Source organism: Choloepus didactylus, chromosome 14, assembly GCF_015220235.1.
Source record: "Choloepus didactylus isolate mChoDid1 chromosome 14, mChoDid1.pri, whole genome shotgun sequence".
NCBI lineage: Eukaryota > Metazoa > Chordata > Mammalia > Pilosa > Megalonychidae > Choloepus > Choloepus didactylus.
In genome coordinates, this window is record NC_051320.1 from 87,773,796 (window position 1) to 87,791,825 (window position 18,030).

The following is an 18,030-nucleotide window of genomic DNA, read 5'->3' on the forward strand; positions in this document are numbered from 1 at the left end:
CTTGTACCAAAAAATAGAACATTCACCGACCTAACCATGCTACCATGATCATACTCAAGAAACTGAACTTTGTACAATGTTATCTGATAGGGAGCCCATGTTCAACTTTTCTGAATTATCCCAGTTCTAGTCTCTATTTATTTATCTAGTTTTTCAATCCAAGACCAGTCAAGGACCATGCATCATAATTGGTTGCCAGGCCTCAGAATCCTTTCATCTGAAATAATTCTCTCCCCTTTTTTCTTTCAGGATATTGATACTCTGGAAAAGGCCATGTCAGTTATTCTGCAGGATGCTCCACAATCTGAATGGGGCTGTTCTTTTATCGTGATTAGATTCAGGCCTTTTAGACACAACTGCAGGAATGCTGTCCATGGACTGAATAAACCAGGAGGAGGGTGTGGTCCATTTGTCTCAAGAAACACACATTTGATGACTTGCAACAGGTGAAAGTGGCCAGTTCTCTCTCTCTCAAGGCACTTTTCCACTTCTGAAATTAATCAGTGGTCTGCACGATGATACTTGGTATACATCCTCTTACCCAATCGTTTTGCAGTCTACTTACAATTCTTGCCTAATTCAAAGCTACCTTGACCGCAAAATTTTTTTCCCCAAAGTTCCCAAGGTGCTTTTAAAATGCAGCGAGAGTTGCGAGCCACTGGGATAAGTGATGCCAGGTAGATAGAATTCAGTGAAGGGTAACTGTCTGGGAGAAGAAACTTCCAATTATTTCATATTTCAATTTGTTCTTAACTGTAACAGAAATCTCATTTCCTTCTGCTCTAGTCTCAGGGAAAGAAGGAAGACTATTTTTTTCTCATAGATTTCCTCTCATTCCATAGTTGTTTATTGAAGACAGCTGCCCCATCTTCTTGCAATGCATCATTAAAAACACCTGTCCAGAAAAATCACCTCCTCCAGGAAGGCTTCTTTGACCTCCCTCTACCACAGAACAGAATGTACCACCTCTTCTCCTGTATCCACGTCACAAGTATATATCATGAAGCATGATAAAGGGCTTGTTGAAGGTTTAGTAAAGTCACCTCAGTAACTGCACACAGTAGGTGCGCCATAAATGTCTGTGTTCTTTTTCAATTGAGCATGCCCTTGATCTCGGACCCTTTGGTCTCTGAACAACCACATATTAGGTCACATCACATCCCAGAGGCCCCTCCTCTTTGCTCTAAAATCCTCCATGGCACGCCCATCATAACACCTATCACTCTGCATTTTAACTATTTCCATGTCCATTTCCCAGCCAGGCTGTGAGCACTTTGATGGCCATTGTGTTCACTGATTAGTCCCAGAACCCTGCACGAGGCCAGACAGAGAGTAAGCACATACCGAATGCTTGTAAAATGCTTGCCTGGCACTGAGTAATCTCTTACCAACCATCTATCTCCTCCTCTGACCCAGTCCTTGCTACACAAAGTGGGGTGCTGCAGCAGCAGCAGTGGAATCCCCTGGGAGCTGCTCAGAAATGCAGAATCTCAGGCCTCAGCCCTGACCTACTGAATCTGCAGTTTAACAAGATGCTCAGGGATTTGCAGGCATATCGAAGTTTGAGAAACCTCCAGATCTGCAGACTAGCAGCCCAGGCTCCCCCTGGGAACATGTAAGAAATGCAGCTACCAAGGCCTCACCCAGAGGGGTAGAGTTTCACTTGTTCTCTTACCTTTCTCCCCGCATCTCCTTCCACTGAAGACAACCATGACATGGTGAAGAGAGCACCCTGAACCCACCCCCCACCCCAGAGGGGCAGAAGACACCGTGGGATCCCAGCTCTGCCCCGCACGTGGCTTTGAGAGCCTGGTCACACTCCCTAACTTCTCACTGCTCAGACCCTATTATTGATCCGCCAAAGGGGGACAGCATGTGCCCTCCCCCCACCCCCCAGCACTGAGGCCACTTGGCGCGAGCCTGTTTCCTAAACAGTGAAATATGGGCACCTAAGATGCCCCCCTCAGCCCCCCAGCAAAAACCCTCACTACTTCCTGGAGATCTGATGTCGTGGCCTTGTTGTTTTCAATCCCTTACTCAGCTTCTTTCTCCTACTAGAGTGGTTTGAAAATGTTGTAAAGCAGAGAGCTGTAAGGAAGGCAGGGAGTTGAGAAAAGGAGAAAAATAAAAGATTATTAGAAAGAGGGATGGACATGGATTTTATGATGGGTACAAGCAGAAGGCAGATTGAATATGATCAGGAGGGGAAACAAAAGGGAGGAAAGGGCAGTATTTACAGGGTGCCTACAATGCCCCGTCTAGGTGTTAGGTACACATCACCTCAACCAAATCTCACAGCTCTGTAAGAGAGGCACCATTAGCCCCATGTTAGAGAGAAAGAAACTGAGATTCAGGAAACTTGGGCAAACTGCCCCAGATCACACAGCTGGGAAATGGCCGGGTTGGAACCCAGGGCTGTCTGAGTCCTTACCACTGATAAAGGATGGCAACACCTCAAAATCCTTGGTTCTCAATGAGAAGGTAACTGACAAATATGAGGGAGGAAAGGCAAAGAGGGAGATGGGTGGGATGAAAAGGAGTGCAGATGGACTGAGAATGGTTAAGACCATCACAAATGGGAGAAGAGAAAGAGTGAACTGCATGGGGCAGAAAAGGAGGAAAATGGCAAAATTAGTGAATGAATAAACAGAGGAAGGAAAGAAAGGAGGAAGGGGGGGGAAGCAAAAAGGGAGGGAGGAAAAAAGAAAGGACAAAGTCATGGAAATGCTCTAGCTGAAAGAGTTGAAGCCAGCACTGTTTAGAAAAATGATGCCCCTTCAGTGATGAAATTACAGATTGTAGGACAGGTTGAGACACCATCCAAGGGACTCTTTCTATTCCAGCAGGCAGGGTGACCAGATGACCAAACCTTGATATCTCTATTAATATTAAGGATGTTAATGTCAGAGTGAATGTCCAACCAGGTAGAATTGCTCTGTATTGTATTGTTTTGTTTTGTTTACTGCTATATCCCTAATGTCTAGAAGAACACCTGGTACAGAGGAGGCACTCTAGAAATATCTGTTCACTGAATAAAGGACAGGGAGAACAGCAAAAATAACTATCTTTTATTGAGCATCTCTTCCACTCAAGGTCCTCTTAGCTTCACAAGAGCCAATAATTTTGTGATTCCATTTTTCAGGTGAGGAAACTGAAGCTCAGTTATTCAGCAGCTGCCCAAGACCACACCAGCTGTAAGAGGCAAAGCAAGTTTGAGAACCCAAATTTCTCTCACCCCAAAGCTTGTGAAGACTTCTCTTCCCTAAGGGGCCTGAATGGGAGTCCAATGTCTCTCCTCCACTGTAAGGACTGTAGACCCTCCAGCCAATGTGCTAAACCCACCAGTTCGGCCCCCAACTCCCCTCAACGTTCCAGAGCAGCTGCCAGTCCTTGTCCCTTACCACCCAGTCTTGCCTAGCAGACAGCTCTGGAGCCAGCCTATCTCAGAATGCAGTAAGTGAGCACTTCTCATGACCATCTCCCCATGGTCTGTCATCAGAGGAGTGACTGATCTACCCAGCTGGCCACAGAGATATGGTCAGGGCAGCTGGATGCTTGTGTAGTGCCACCCCAGCAACAACGCCAAGATGAAGCCAGCATCTCTCCACAAAAAAGGCAAGGAACAGAGGTCCCCAGACAGCCTTGTGATGGCCAGTGTCAAATGTGTGACTTTTAAGGAGACCTCCATTCAGAGTCAACTAATAAATACTGAGTGCAATTTGTTGGGTTAATTGCATTTGTGTATACTATTTCCTTTAAGACACACACACAGACACACACACACATATACACTCACACACACACACCCCCCATGACAGGGCAGTGTTACTGTCCCCAACTTAAAGGTCAGTGGCTCATGCAAAGTCACAAAGACTTAAGGCAGAGTCTCTGAGTGAACTCCAAGTCCAACTTGCTTTCCATAAATGTCAGGACCCTTTTCAGCCATCGGGCTGAAAAAGCAGAGAAGTGATCAGCTTCACCGGGGTTCAAGACGGTTCCCCACTTGTTTCCCCTCCCTAGAGTCCATTTTAGGACTTCAAGAGCTATTCTCATAATTAAAATTTGGTAATGCTGACTTTGGTTACTTAAACTGTATACAGAAAGATCTTGGTTAGCCAGAAAACCAACTGAATTCTTCCATTCATGAATTCAGCAAGTGCTTGCTAAGTAACTACCATGGGCCATACAGCCTGCTGGAGATCGAGAAGTCTAAAGAATAAAGACACAGCCCTTGCCCTCAAATAGCTGACAGTTCAATGGGGGACACAAGCCAACAGATAAACCCAAGGCAACATGAAAAATACTATGGTTGGGTAAGTAGCAGAGGACAGACAACTCTAACCCTGCCTCGAGGGCCAGGGAAGGCTTCCTGGAGGAGGTGACACCTGTAGAAGAGGTGATACCAGAGATGGGCCAAGGTGAAGGTGAGTACCCGGGAGAAAGTAGGGGATGGGTATTTAAGGCAAAGGGAGAAAGGTGAGGGTAAGAGTCTTTGATTTCCACATTTGCTGTATTCTACCTTTAGAATAGAGAGAGAGAAAAAAATCTTGTTTCGTGGGTCTGGTTCATTTAAAAAAAAAAAAAAACAAAAAAAAAGCCTGCATTAGAATGTGAGCCCATGACCAGCCCAATTTCCTGGTCCTTTTATGCCATTAGCCACAGCCCAGAATAGGAAAATGGTTGCTCTGAACCACAAATTTCAATGCCTTGAAAAATCCTGAATCATCAATGAAAGGTTTAATTCTGTTCACTTGACTGGACTTCCTCCTAAGGCTGGAGGAAGGATGTACGACACATGCGCTAAGGAAGGCTGCTTCAACATCAGGAGCTCAAACCCAACCCAACCCAATTAATCAGAACACGCAATCCCACCACCACTCCATCCCTTCCCACACTTCCCCACAACTGCCGTTCCCTGAGTTCTGACTGACCCTTGCTTTGATTCCAAACTCCACTCCCAGCCATTTGCCAGCTGCAGGCTGGGAAGGGGGGGGGGTGGGCAGAGGCATTACCAAGAGCCCCGGGCTACCAATGGGGATAGGGTGCCCAGTGGTGTCTAGCAAAATGCCCAAGTTCTGTGATTATTGGCAGAGAGCCAGAACCGGGATCCGGGCTTAGGAACAGAGCTGACCTGCATTCAAAGTGAGCTCCAAAATGCATAAGCTGTATGATACTGGGCGAGTCATTTTATCTTTTGGAGTTTTCATGCTCTCATCTATAAAAGAGACACAATAATTCCCGCCTGGCAGGATCATGAGAAGGAGCAAATGATGTAAATGCCTCATTTATTTTCATACGACAGTACTTTCATACATACTTCACATGTACATACTTTTCTTCATACGTATGTATGAAAGTACCTAACAGGGTCTCTGACTCTTCATTCTTCTAGTTTTCCTGGATCCCTTCTGGGAAAATGAGGCCATAAGTCCTGGCATTCTCAAACTTGCTTCCTGGTGATGGAATAATTCTAGAGAAGGATAAAATTGAGGCTCTGTCAGTAACAGGCTTTAGCTATCTCATCCCCAGACTGGGCAAGGCAGAGCTGGTTGCTGCTGGTTGGGAAGGGTGGGAGAAGAAGAGGGAGCTCAAAAGATCCAAAGGGACCCCAGGTTCTGAAGTCAGTCAATACGTTCTGTACGTCACTTACGTGCAAAAGGACATCTGCGTCTGTGTATGTTTGTGTGCACTCAAATAAAGTGCTGTGCCTATTTAAAATATCACATATTCCAATTGAACTTTAGTTCAATTTAACTAAATACAGTGCTAGAGATGGAGAGATGAATATATTTTAACCCCCTTTTACCACCTGAAGAGAGCAAATGAAAGAGCAACAATTGCTAACCCCTCTCTCCATCCAGATCCGCACCAACACCCTCAAACACACACACACACACTCACACTCACTCACACTTGCAGCCACCAAAGCCTGGACTGCCCCAAATCCACATTTCTGGTTGGATGCCTCCCATTCCCGCTGGTCCCTCTGCTTTCCTGGAGGCAGCCTCTCCAGGATGCCATAACCTCTTCCCAGACACCTGTTGCTGCATCAGGTCTTGTGCGGACGCCCCCACCTTGTGGCCAAAGCTGGAAAAGCGCTTCCAAAGGGAAAGACTGGCAGGTGTAGGTGAACTCCTAGGTTCCCGAGCCTCTTCAGATCATGTCAGTTATGCATCAGTTGGAGTTGCAGAGAGAGGTAAAACCACCACTAAGGCACAAAAGAGGTCAAGTTCATGGCCAGTTCCCCGCCAAACCTCTAGTAAAGGTACAGCTTCCATCAGGACAACCAGGAGGCGGGGAGGGAGCTGGAAGGGGTCTGCCAGCTCTGAAGTATAAGCTAATGGCCCAAGCCTCCGGGTCCTAGGTGAGGAGCCACCACCCACCGTACGCTCCACCTTCTCAGACCCAGGAGGATTTTCCATCCTGTTGTGTGCACAATCGAGTTCCCTCTCCATTCTGGCCAGGGATTTGCATCCTCCCTAGCCAGGGGATTCTAGAGGCAGGGGGCCTTGGGGGCAAACCTCCGCCCAGGCTTCTTCACTGCCCCAGGGCCCCTGCCCAGCCAAATGCAAGGGCAGCCTCAGGGGTTGAGGCTGGGAGATATCAAAGCCCTAAGCCCCGGACTCCAGCTCCTGGCCCTGTTAAGCCCCTGCCCCTCAGTCTAGGCTTAGGAACTGCAAGACAGACACATGCACGCGCATGCATGAACGCACTCACACACACATGCACACAGACTCCTATTCACATCCCTAAAAGGAGCCAAAAGACAAGCATTTGGACCAGTCCAAGCCCCCAAATTACACCAACACCGGGTTCTTTTCTATCCCAGGATGGAGCCCAAAGAAGGGCAGCACAAGCAAGCAAGAAGGGGCACACACACATATACACACACACACACTGTGCGCCACTCCCATCCCACGTCCAGGATGTTTCGTCTAAACTCCGTAGCAATTCCAAGAGAAGGGACCCAGCCCAAGCAGAAACACAGCGCTCACGGAAAAGACCCCTTTTATCCTCTTCAACCCCCCCCCCCAATTAACTGGAAAAACCACAGAATTCTTTTACGCTCCCATAGGAACATCCCGAGAAGGTGCCAGAAATGCGGACACGCGCAAGCCCACATGCCAGTGCAATCTCCAAAAGGGCTGGGGAACCACGCTTAGTTCTTTTAAGCCCGGGTACCAATGTCCAGAGAGCGGCTCAGACGCACAAATGTACACCACTGAGAAACACATTGAGGGCAGGACGGTCTCCAGTTCCCCTGGCGAACGCCTCTGGGTTTTAACACACACACCCGCACGCATACATACACCGGCGGCTGCAGCCCCCGCCCGCACCCCAACACGCGCCACCGCCCAGGGGCGCCCGGAGCGGCCGGGTACTCACACCAGCGCGTGGTAGAGCAGCGCCCAGCCCCGCGGTCTCTCGAGAGCGTCGTAGATCAAAGTTTGGACGCGCCGGTACTTGGCGTTGTTCCTCTTGACCGGGCGGCTCAGCGGGGTCTTGGCCAGGAGCCCGATGCCCTGCGGGGTCCTCCGCAGCCCCTCGTCGCGGCCGCCGCCCTCCAACAGCAGGGTCCCGTCTTTGTCAGCGCCGGCCCCGAGCGCCAAGGTGACTTGCTCCACGTCGCCGGGCGCCAGCCCCACTTTTCGCTCTTCGTCGCCGGCCGCCGCAGCCGTGTCCCCACCGGCTGGGTTAGCGGCCCCGCCGCCTCCGCCGCCCTCGTCGCCGCCGCCGCCGGCCGCCCCCGCCGCCCTGCGCGCCTTGAGTCCCATCTGCCTCGCCCCCGCCAGCCGCTACGCCTTCTCCGCTGCTGCTCGGGGAAGAAGGGGCGCTCCGGGTGCGTGGACTAGGCGGCGGCGGCGGCTGCAAGCCCGGGAACTCCAATGCCATGATCCGCGCGCCCCTCCCCACCCACCCCCCAAAGCAGGCACAGGCGGGCCCCCCGGGGGGCCGGGGAGGCCAGGCGGGGACCAAGAGAGTCACATCCCGCGCGGGTCAGCCGCGGAACCCTGAGGGGCGCGGGCCGGGGACTGCGGGGGCCGCGGGAGCCGCCGAGGGCGTGCGAGGCTAACGCGGAGGCGCTAGGGCGCGCGGCGGCGGGAGCCTGGCACTGGCGCTCCGGGGCGGCGGCGGCGGCGGCACCCCGGCCGGCCAGCCCGAGACAGCATCGCAGTTTATTTACGAGCCGGATGCCAGCCGCCCGCCCGCCCGCCAGCCCCACGCGCCGCAGCCTCCTCCCTCCTCCGCGCTCCCACCCGCGCCCCTCCCCGCCCGCTCCAGCCTCAGCCCCGCAGCAGCAGCAGCACCAACGAGCGCGCCGCGGCCCGAGCGCACGCCGCCTCCCTCCCTCCCTCGCCGGGGTGGGGCCCCATTGTCCCGCCCCCTCCGCCATCCCCCAACCCTTCGAGCGCTAGGAACTGGCTCGCCCAGGTGCCGCCCCGGCCGCCCCCGGGACGTGCGCGCTGCGGCCGCGGTGCTGGGCTCCCCGCGTCCCCGTGGGCGTTGGGGTTCCCCCGGACGGGGCGTGGGGGATGGAGGGAAAAGCGGGAAGGAAGGAGGAGCTGGGGGAGCGGTTCGTATTGGATGGGTGACTGCAGACACACGTTTGGTTCTCGCCCCCACCCCAGCTCCTTTGCTTGGGAAGTAAAATCCAAGTTGCCGGGTTGGCCCAGGCCGAGCGCACCGCCAACCCACCGGCTCTGTAGTCGCAACCCTACTCCCTTTAGTTGGTGGTTCGTGGCGAGTGCTGCTGTTCTTACCTCCGCCGGTCCTAGGACTGCACCTCCGGAACCTGGGGGGGGGGGGGGGGGGGGGCAGAGTGCTGGAGAAATAGAAAGGACGCCTGGAATCGGATTTCTGGTTCTTCTGTGCTCCTGACTTGCGCTCCAGGCGAGTCTTTATCCGCCCCTCCACGAGTTTTTGTTCATTTTGTTCATTCACTCAGTCAGTCACTGAGCCCTGCTTTCTAGCGGGAGGTGGAAGACAATAACGAAGAAACAAGCATAAACAACATAATGTACAATAATGATAAATGCTAGGAGGAAATAGAGAGTTGTTGCAGGAACGATTAGGGAATCTGCTTTAAATTGGCTGGTCCTAGAAGGCCTCCTCGTGGAGGCGACATTTGTAGGTGAGACCTAAAAGACACGCTGGGGGCAATTATGCAAATATCCAGAAGAACCTCCTTGCAATTTAAGAAGCATGGTGACAAAAACATTTTGAGGGTACTTGAAATAAAAAGCCTCATTAGGTAGACATAAAAAGAGATGAGTCAAGGACCGCAGAGAAAGCAGACGTGAATTTATGACAGTGCAACTAATCAAAAGTTCAGAATTCCAAAATGAGAGTTTGGAGCCACTGGCACACGAGAAGCCATCTCCATTTTCATCGGAGCCACCGACTGTCAAATATTAATGTAAGATAAAGTGCAGGGACTATTTTCATGGCTTCCATAAAGGATGAGGTAAAGTCAGTATCAAATTCATAACTCTGATCCAATTAAATCCAGTGACAGGGAAACTGCCAGACAGTTGGATCTGGGAAATTGATTTGTTTCAATGGTTTTATAATCCTATGGATGGCAAGTGTTGTTCCAATGTATAAGAAGGGGGTTGGAAGTATGAAAAACAGGATGTATAGTGAGTGCCTTTTGAGGAATTATGTAATCACAACCCTCTATAGCACAGATTCCAGCCTACGGAAATCAAATGCCCTGTCCGCATCATTGGAAGAAATCTTATCTGAGAGCTTTGTGTCCAAGTGCCAGAGGGCATGGCACCAAGGTGGAGAATCCAATGGCAGGGTATCTGCAACTTCAGGGCTGGCAGCTCTAGGGCAAATACCACCACGTTCCCTCAGGCTTTGGGTCCCGGCTCTGTGCAACCTCATCCCACGGTAATCCTCAAGTTTGTGGGCCACTTCCCCTCCTCTGTTCCTTTGCTTTTATTTTTCCTCTTACTGGACTTCATCTTACTGTACATTAGGGCAGATTAACTCTTTCTCCCTCGCAGGTGAGGAACCTTCTTGGGAATGAGTAAGAAGAGGAAGGCAAAAGAGCCTTCTCTGAGCCTCAGTTTCTGCAGATGATACTCCGATGGCGGTTGTTATTATTGTAATTGGATGATCAGGGCAGAATCTCAGGTTCACAGGCACTGGCTAACGGTGGCCCTGCCTACACTCTCACCCTGTTCCGAAAACGCATTAAATAACTGGTTTAGACTATTTTTAAATTTACTCATCATCTGTTGCATAAGAAATGCATAATAGTTGTAGAAAATTTATGACATATAAATTAGTAAAAAAAGCAACAATAATAATTCATCATCTCATTACCCAGAAACACCTTCTGTTAATACTCTGGTGCAACGACTGCCACCACTGCTGCTACTTGCCTGACCTGTGAGCAGCGGAGACCAGCCCTGAGTCCCCGTAAGGACCCCCTTCCCGGGGGGACCAGCCAGCCCCCTGGTGGCAGGTTGATTACTTTCAACCTTCCAGCCATCGATGGTGGCAGAGATGTGTCCTCAGTGGAATAGACACATATCCTGGAAATAGACTCGCCTTACCCACCCGAGATGCTTCTGCAGAATCACCACTGATGGACTTAATACCTCCTTCTCCATCATAAAGTTCCACACGAAACGGCATCTGATCAGAGAATTCATTCCAAAAATGCTTGCTCTGGACCTGGGTATAAACCCTCCTCTGTGGGGAGCCAGAGAGACGGGTCTCTGCAGAGAGAACAGAGACAAACTTTGCTTTTTTAGGGGAGGCAGGTCAAACTCCACTTTGGGGTCTAATAACAATCCAGGCCAAAAGAAAACATATTTGAAAAGAAAGATCCCAAGACTCCCCTATATGCATTTTTTGTTGTTGTTGTTCTTGAGAACCCAACTGCTTACTAATCCTCAGATTTGCCATCTGCTCTCCCCTTCTCTATACCATTGCATTTGTTCTCCCTTTTCCTGGACTTCCTCTCACACCACATTAGGGCAGATGAACACTTTCTGCCTTCATGGGAATGAAGAAGAAGAGGGAGGCAAAAGGATGCCCTTGCACATGTCACTTAGCAGATGAAGGCAGCTTAGCGCATGGCATTTGAATCTCAGAAACCTGAATTCCAGTCCTAGCTCAGTGACCTTGAGCTTTATGATTTGGCAAGTCACTCAACTCACATCCAGCTTCAGTTTCCTCATCTATAAAATGGGATGTTTCCTACCCACCTTGCCTCCATCCCAGGATCCATGTGAGGTAGGGCTTTGCAGCCTGTGATGAGCTGTGCACAGTAGAGGGCTCAAGTCAGGCATGATGGGGAATGAATGAGCTCCAGCCAAATGGCACTCACCTTCACTCCAGATGGCAATAATTAAAGGGCTTAACTTCGATGGTTCTCAGTTGGAAAAAGTAATTTTTTCCTGCCTCATATTTGCAATTCTTACATTAACCTTTAGGTTTATTTTGCACATTTCCGAAGGTCACTTTTGTCTTTTTTGTTTGAAATAATTATGCTGGATAAAATGTTCCTCTCATCCATTTAAATCATTCATTCATTCATCCTTCCAAGAGCATTTATCGATTGCCTGTTTCATGCATTGCACTCCGTCTATGGGAAACAGAAGGAAAAAAAGAAAAATAATTCCATATTTAGTGGTAAAGATGAGATCAACAAATGCAAAACAAGTTACTCGTCTCAGATCTTCGATAGTTTTCAATGACCTGGCTCATGATAGATGGATGCCCTTCATCGTCATAATCATTATCACTAACATTTACCGAGTGCTTTCTGTATGCTTGGCAGTGGGCTAAGTGCATTATATAGATCATTTCAATGCTCTCAAATAAAAGTTATGAACTAGGCATTCTTGTTATTCCCTGCATATTAGCTGTGATAAAAATGACACTTAAAAGAGGTTACGTACCCTGCCCAAGGTTACAAGGGTAAGAAATGACAGCCCCAGGGTTCAAGCTCAGTTTTTCTAACTTTGGGGTCTGTACTTTTAACCACTACCTTTTGTTACTTACTGAGAATGCTATGCCAGGTGTAGGGTTCAGCATCTGCAAAGGCTTGAAGTCAAGATAGAGCATGGGGCTTTCAGAGCAAGGAGTTCGGTTGGCTGGAGGCAAACATGAATGGGGGCAGAGGGCACATGGCACACCCTTGCCTTCCAGGCTAAAGAACTTGGGGGCCATGATGCACTTTAAGCCTAGACCAATGTGGTTTCAGAAAGAAAGGGCTTTCTGAGGACTCCGTGGAGGACAGGTTGGGAGTTAGGGAAACTAATTCAATGAAAGCAGTTACAAGAATGTTTGCAGAACCCGGCTAAGAGACGTTCAGATCCAGAAAGAAAGTGCAGCAGTGCCTGGAGAGGAGGGGACAGTTGCAAGAGGTGTTTAGAAGGAAGCATCACCAACAATCAGAACCTTAAAAAGGCAGGGCTGTGTCACAGGTCACTTGGCATTTCAGAGGCAGAAACGAGCCCACCGATGTCCCCATCTCAGTTCCCACTGTGGGTTCCCTGCTGAGCTGAGCATGCCAGCTCTGGTCCAGTAATTGGCTCCCTGGGCAGTCCGTTCCTTTCTCTCAACCAATTTAAGCTTTTTCTCTCTGGGTCGTAATTGTTAAAACCCCCTATTTGCCCATGTCATTTGCATATTCCAATTACCCACTGCTATTTCCCTGCTAATGAACCCATGTACCTGCCTCCAAGAGCAGCTGGCAGAGAGCCTGCTTGTGCAGGAGGGCTGAACGCACCAACAAAGACACTACTCGCAGAGAGGGCCTGGGCCAGGTTTCTCACCTCCTCCTCTTCCTTCTGGACCAATTCTCATAGATGGCAGGCCTTTGTGCCTCTTCACCCTGCCCTGTTTACCCTGGTGGCAAGAAGATGCTCAGGAAAGCACCATGCCAGCTGGAGCAACGTGCCATGTTCTTACAGCGATCATGAAGGGCCGTGGTACCCTTAGTCAGTGATATGCGTAGATCCTATTAAATCCAAGGTCTTCCTCATTTCCACAGTAGAATTCCTTGCAGAGGGAAGCAGATGCTCAGGTGCTCAGTAGCTGGTGAGAAGATCATGAGTGATGCTAAATAGGGAGCACTCAGGTAGGAACCCTGTTCCAGGTATATGTTAGGTGTTTGGCCCTGGACAGATCATTTAACCTTTCTCAGCCCCATCTGTAAAGTAGAGATACTAATAATTACCTTGAGGGGTAAGAGAATTAACATCTGCACAACTTTGGCAAAGAGGTACTTAATATGTATTAACTGATATAATATGACCATTAACATAGCAATAATAATAATAATAATTGTTATTATTCTATCCAAATTGAAAGAGAACTTTGGGAGATCTAGTCCAACGTTGCTTTAACTTTTGCCAAAGTGACCCACGTTTTACATCAGGACCTAATCCATAGAATCCGTATAACTAACTGAAACAACAGGCTCATGAAGCAGCAATGTGCTATGTGTGATACCCTCTGATATTTTCTAGCACATATTTTACAAAATGCGTATTGCAAACCCACGACATTGATTTCATAATCCACTAAGGAGTCGTAGACCTTAGCCCATAAAATGTTAATTCAGTTCAATCTATAGCCAAGTACTTTGGTCTCTACCTGAATATCTCTGGGCAAGTGGGGGCTTGTTACTTCCCAAGGAATCCTGTTGTTAAATAACCAATATACTCACCACAGCCTGGGTTGGATGTTCTGCAGCCAGTATCTACACTAAGCATCGTTTCCTTCCTCGCCTCATTTAGTTCTCAAGACTGCCCAGTGATGTAGGTATCACACAAATGTACATCCAAGAATGTATGTGGAGTGCCCAAAACCGCAAAACAATGGCCAAGCCGGAATTCAAACTGAGATTTTTTTCCTAAAGCCCAAAGTTTGTTGTCTACATTATTGCAGAGTTCTTCATGATATGATAAAATATGATAATGTAAATATCAGAAAAGAGGCTGTCAAAGGTTGAATTGTGTCCCCCAAAAAGATATGCTGAAGCCCTAACCTGGTACCCGGGAATGTGACCTTATTTGGAAATAGTATCACTGCAGAGGGAATTCATTTAGATGAGGTCATACTGAGTTAGGGCGGGCCCTAATCCAGAGTGACAGCTGTCCTCAGAGGAAGAGGAGAAGAGACCCAGACACACAAGGGAGGAGGCCAAGCAAAGACAGGAGCAGGCAGAGATTGGGGTGCTGCATCCACCAGCCATGGGACGCCAAGGATGGCTGCAAACGCCAGAAGCCGGAAGAGGCAAAGAAGGATTCTCCCCTACGGGTTTCAAACGGAGCGTGGCCCTGCTGCCAGCATGATTTCCTACTTCTGGCTTCCAGGACTGTGAGACGACAGATTTCTGTTGTTTTAAGCTGCCCAGTGCGTGGTACTTTTTCACAACCGCCCTAGGAGATGAAGACAGATGCTAAAATTCAAGCATCTCTCAGGAAGGCGGTGGTAGCACCGGTTTTGGTGTTTGAAGACCCAAGTTTTGATCCCAGCTCTGGCATTTTCTGGCCAAGCGGCTTGGGAAAGCAATGTCAGTTCTCTCCTACTCAGTTTCCTCTTCTAAAAATGGACATATTAACAACATCTACCACGCGCAATTGTGGTGAGGTTCAAATGCTAACTACAGAGACCCAAAGTATTTATTGTTGCATCATGTGGGTTTCTTGGACCACGTTCTCATTGCTGTCTGACCCCATTGTTAATAACTAATTATTATTACTATCTCTGAGTCTCATTATTATTATTTCCACACATTAGTAAGGGTATAATCATAACTTCTCAGAGGATTATTTTTTAAAATTACATACTTTAATGCATGTATAACATTGCATTATTTAGAATTTAATTGTGTTTTGCCTTTTGATGCTTGCAAAGTGATCAAGAAAAAAAAAATGAAAAGAATATGTTTTCTTCCTCAAAGGAAGACCAGTTCAGTCTCTTTGATCTTGAGTTGGAGCTCCCTTTTAAATGGGTGTTACTTTTTAAATGTTTCTGAGATGTCCTCAGACAGGCTTTGTTAGTGTAATCTGGGCCAGGGTTTGCTGACCCCTGTGTTTTTGGGGATCAGGCAGGTAACAGAGGGTCAAGGAGGTTATGCAAAATGCCATGTGCAGCACCTGACACAAGAGGGAGCAATTCATAAATGGTGGTTGCAAGGACGATGGTGGTGTGATGATGATGAGAAAGAGGAAGGACAAAAGGAATTAAGAGAAGGCGGAGACTCACGGGAAACAGCACTCCCCCACCCCCACCCCCCAGCATGTTCCCGTCTCCCCAGGCCTCAGAAAGGGGCACAACTCCTTTTCTACCAATTTGTAATTCCCACCTGGTCTCAAGCTTTCTCTGTGGATGACACCCCAAATAGTTGTCAGCATAAAATATTAACCCTCATTCTTTATCTGTGGTTGCCTGCCACAGAGTGTTTTCCCTGTGAGTTGTCAGTGGCAAAAATAACAATAAAGCAACAAATTAAAATAAGCTATTAAAATGTTATACACCACTTATTGTCTACATGTGCCTTACTAATCCCTGTCCTCTCCTTTTAATTTAAAATATTTTCTCAAAATCTTTCGAGGGAAAGCGATGCCCAGGGTGACGTGCCGGGAGTATCCTGCATTTTGCATCTCTCCAGACCTGACTCTGCAAACCCACTGGGCCTGTTTGAGAAATGTCTTCTTCAGCCAGCTTTCAGCCACCAGCTCTGTCTCAACACCCAGGCGAGAGTGCAACGTCCATCTCCACTGTGAAAGCAAGCACCACAGGGAGTTGATTTCCAAAAAGTAGCCTTTGGCTGGTCAGCGTATTTTGTTTCACTTTTGGAAAACGGGGCAGACAACCACGAGAGAATATCTGTATGTAAAAGCTTCTTGCTCCCATGGGCCTTGCTGGTTTTGCATCTCTTAGCACAACCTGATATGGTGGGAACAGGGCAGGACTGAAACTCTTCTGAGCTTAGTCATTGCCATGCAGCTGTAAGCAGCAGCAGGCGATGGCCAGCAAGGACGCGCTCCTCCGCCAGTGCCGACCTCTCCAGGAGGTGCCATGTGGTCCCAAGACCTGCCTCGGCCAATGGAAGGTGAGCTGAAGGGAAAATGTGCCAGCTCCAAGCGTGGGCCTTGAGAGGCATCATATTTTGGTGCTTCTCTGGGATCCCCCATCCCCACGATGAAAAGGAAGCTGCTGTCCTCCCCCAAATGGCCCCAGAATGAGACACGGGCAGCTATGGCAATTTTTGTGGTTTTCTATACCAGAAAAGAATTGGAGATTGGCCAAATAAATTATCTGGAGTCCTTTCAGTGGAGTGTTACCTGATTCTATAGGCCCGTGTGCCTTTGACCAACTCCCTATTGAGGACACTATTTTATAGCTGCAGGAATACAAGTTAATTTGTAGAAAACTGATAGCAATGCAAGTGAATTTGGTCTGGTAGAGGTACAGTTGATTTCTGCCCTGCTGAAAAGATAATGCAGACATGACGTTTTATGGCCTTTTGGATATTAATGTGTTTTGCATCTTTTAATGAATTTATTTAGTATTCTTGATTGACTATATAGCTCTTATTTCTCAAAATCTCCTTTGAACCAGTCTTAACATCTTGTTGATACCCTCATGACTTGATGGGTTGGATATAATCTTGACTTGTTTAGATTATACATGCATGAGCCATGCTTTTAACTTTCAAAATGAATTTTTGCATTTATTATGAGGCAGGAACTGATTAATACACTGGGGTTCCAGTCTAATCGTGGTCAGTAATTCACTGAGTATCATAGAGAAGCTGCAAGGCTTGTCTGGACCTCAGTGTCCTTATTTGTAAAGTGAGGGTTTTGGGCCATTAGTTTCTGTATTCCATCCTGAGGATGGTTCTCCCAAGGTCTCTGTGGGGTGGGCAGGAAATGTGTTGGAAAACCCATTTTACTGCTGGAAATGCTAAGAGTTGGGGAGATTTAAAGATTTCCACGAAGTCACATGTTTGTTCACCAGTTGCTAGATTACACCCAGAAGGGACTTCCAGCTGCCAGATGAAAACCTTTCATGAACTGATGCTCAGACTCTTGGTTAGAGAAAAGGCAGGGTTTGTGTGGATGCCCACAGACTTGAACTTGAATCCGGTGTCATGAAACAAACTAAGAGCTGCTTGATCTTGGGCAAATTGCTTAATATCTTGGTGCCTCCATTTCCTGACATGTGAAATGGGGACAAAAATGTGTACTTTGTAAAGTGGCTTTGGTGATTAAATGACAAAAGAAATGTGCCCAATAGCAGGACTGGTGCATAGTAGGGGCTCAATCAATGCCAGTTTGTCCACCATCCCTGCAGCAGAGTCAAAAGAACACCTGCTTTACGGTCACACTGGCTCCAAATCTGAATCCTTCCTCTGCCACTTATGAGCTGTGACTTTGGGCAGGTGCTGAGCCTCCCTGTACCTTCATTGTGCCATATGCAAAATGGAGAGGCTCAGGCTGCCTTTTGATGCTGCTGTAGAGAGTGCACAGGAAGCAGCTGGGACTGCTCATCATGGGGGGAGGGTGGTTGGGGCACAAAGTGGGTGCTAAACCAGCTGTTCTCATCAGCAGGCAAAAGCACTCAGAGTCAAGGACAGAGAGAAGACCACTGTGCCGGTTTGGATGTGTTATGTCCCCCAAAACGCTATGTTCTTTAATGCAATCTTGTGGGGGCCAATGTATTAGTGTTGATTAGGCTGGAACCTATTGATTGAGTGTTTCCATGGAGATGTGACTCAATCAACTATAGGCAAAACCTTTGATTGGATAATTTCCATGGAAGCATTACCCCACCCTTTCAGATTGGGTCTTAATTAAATCACTGGAGCCGTATAAAAGAGCTGACAAACAGAAGGAACTCAGAGCAGCTGTGAGTGACATTTTGGAGAACAACATTTTGAAACGCAACCTGGGAGCAAGCAGACACCAGCCACGTGCCTTCCCAGCTAACAGAGGTTTTCCGATGCCAATGCCTTTCTCCAGTGAAGGTACCCTATTGTTGATGCCTTAC

The 18,030-nt window shown here is 48.2% G+C and overlaps 1 protein-coding gene across 1 annotated transcript in view; it reads right to left on the bottom strand.

Moving 5' to 3' along the window:
* The window catches only part of KCNQ3 (potassium voltage-gated channel subfamily Q member 3), a 315,288-nt gene extending 307,498 nt beyond the window's left edge, over nucleotides 1–7,790 (bottom strand). The window contains exon 1 of the mRNA XM_037803311.1: nucleotides 7,387–7,790. Coding sequence (XP_037659239.1) covers nucleotides 7,387–7,775 — 389 coding nt within the window. The 5' untranslated portion in view covers nucleotides 7,776–7,790. The remainder of the gene's footprint in view (nucleotides 1–7,386) is intronic.
* Nucleotides 7,791–18,030: the final 10,240 nt, after the last annotated feature.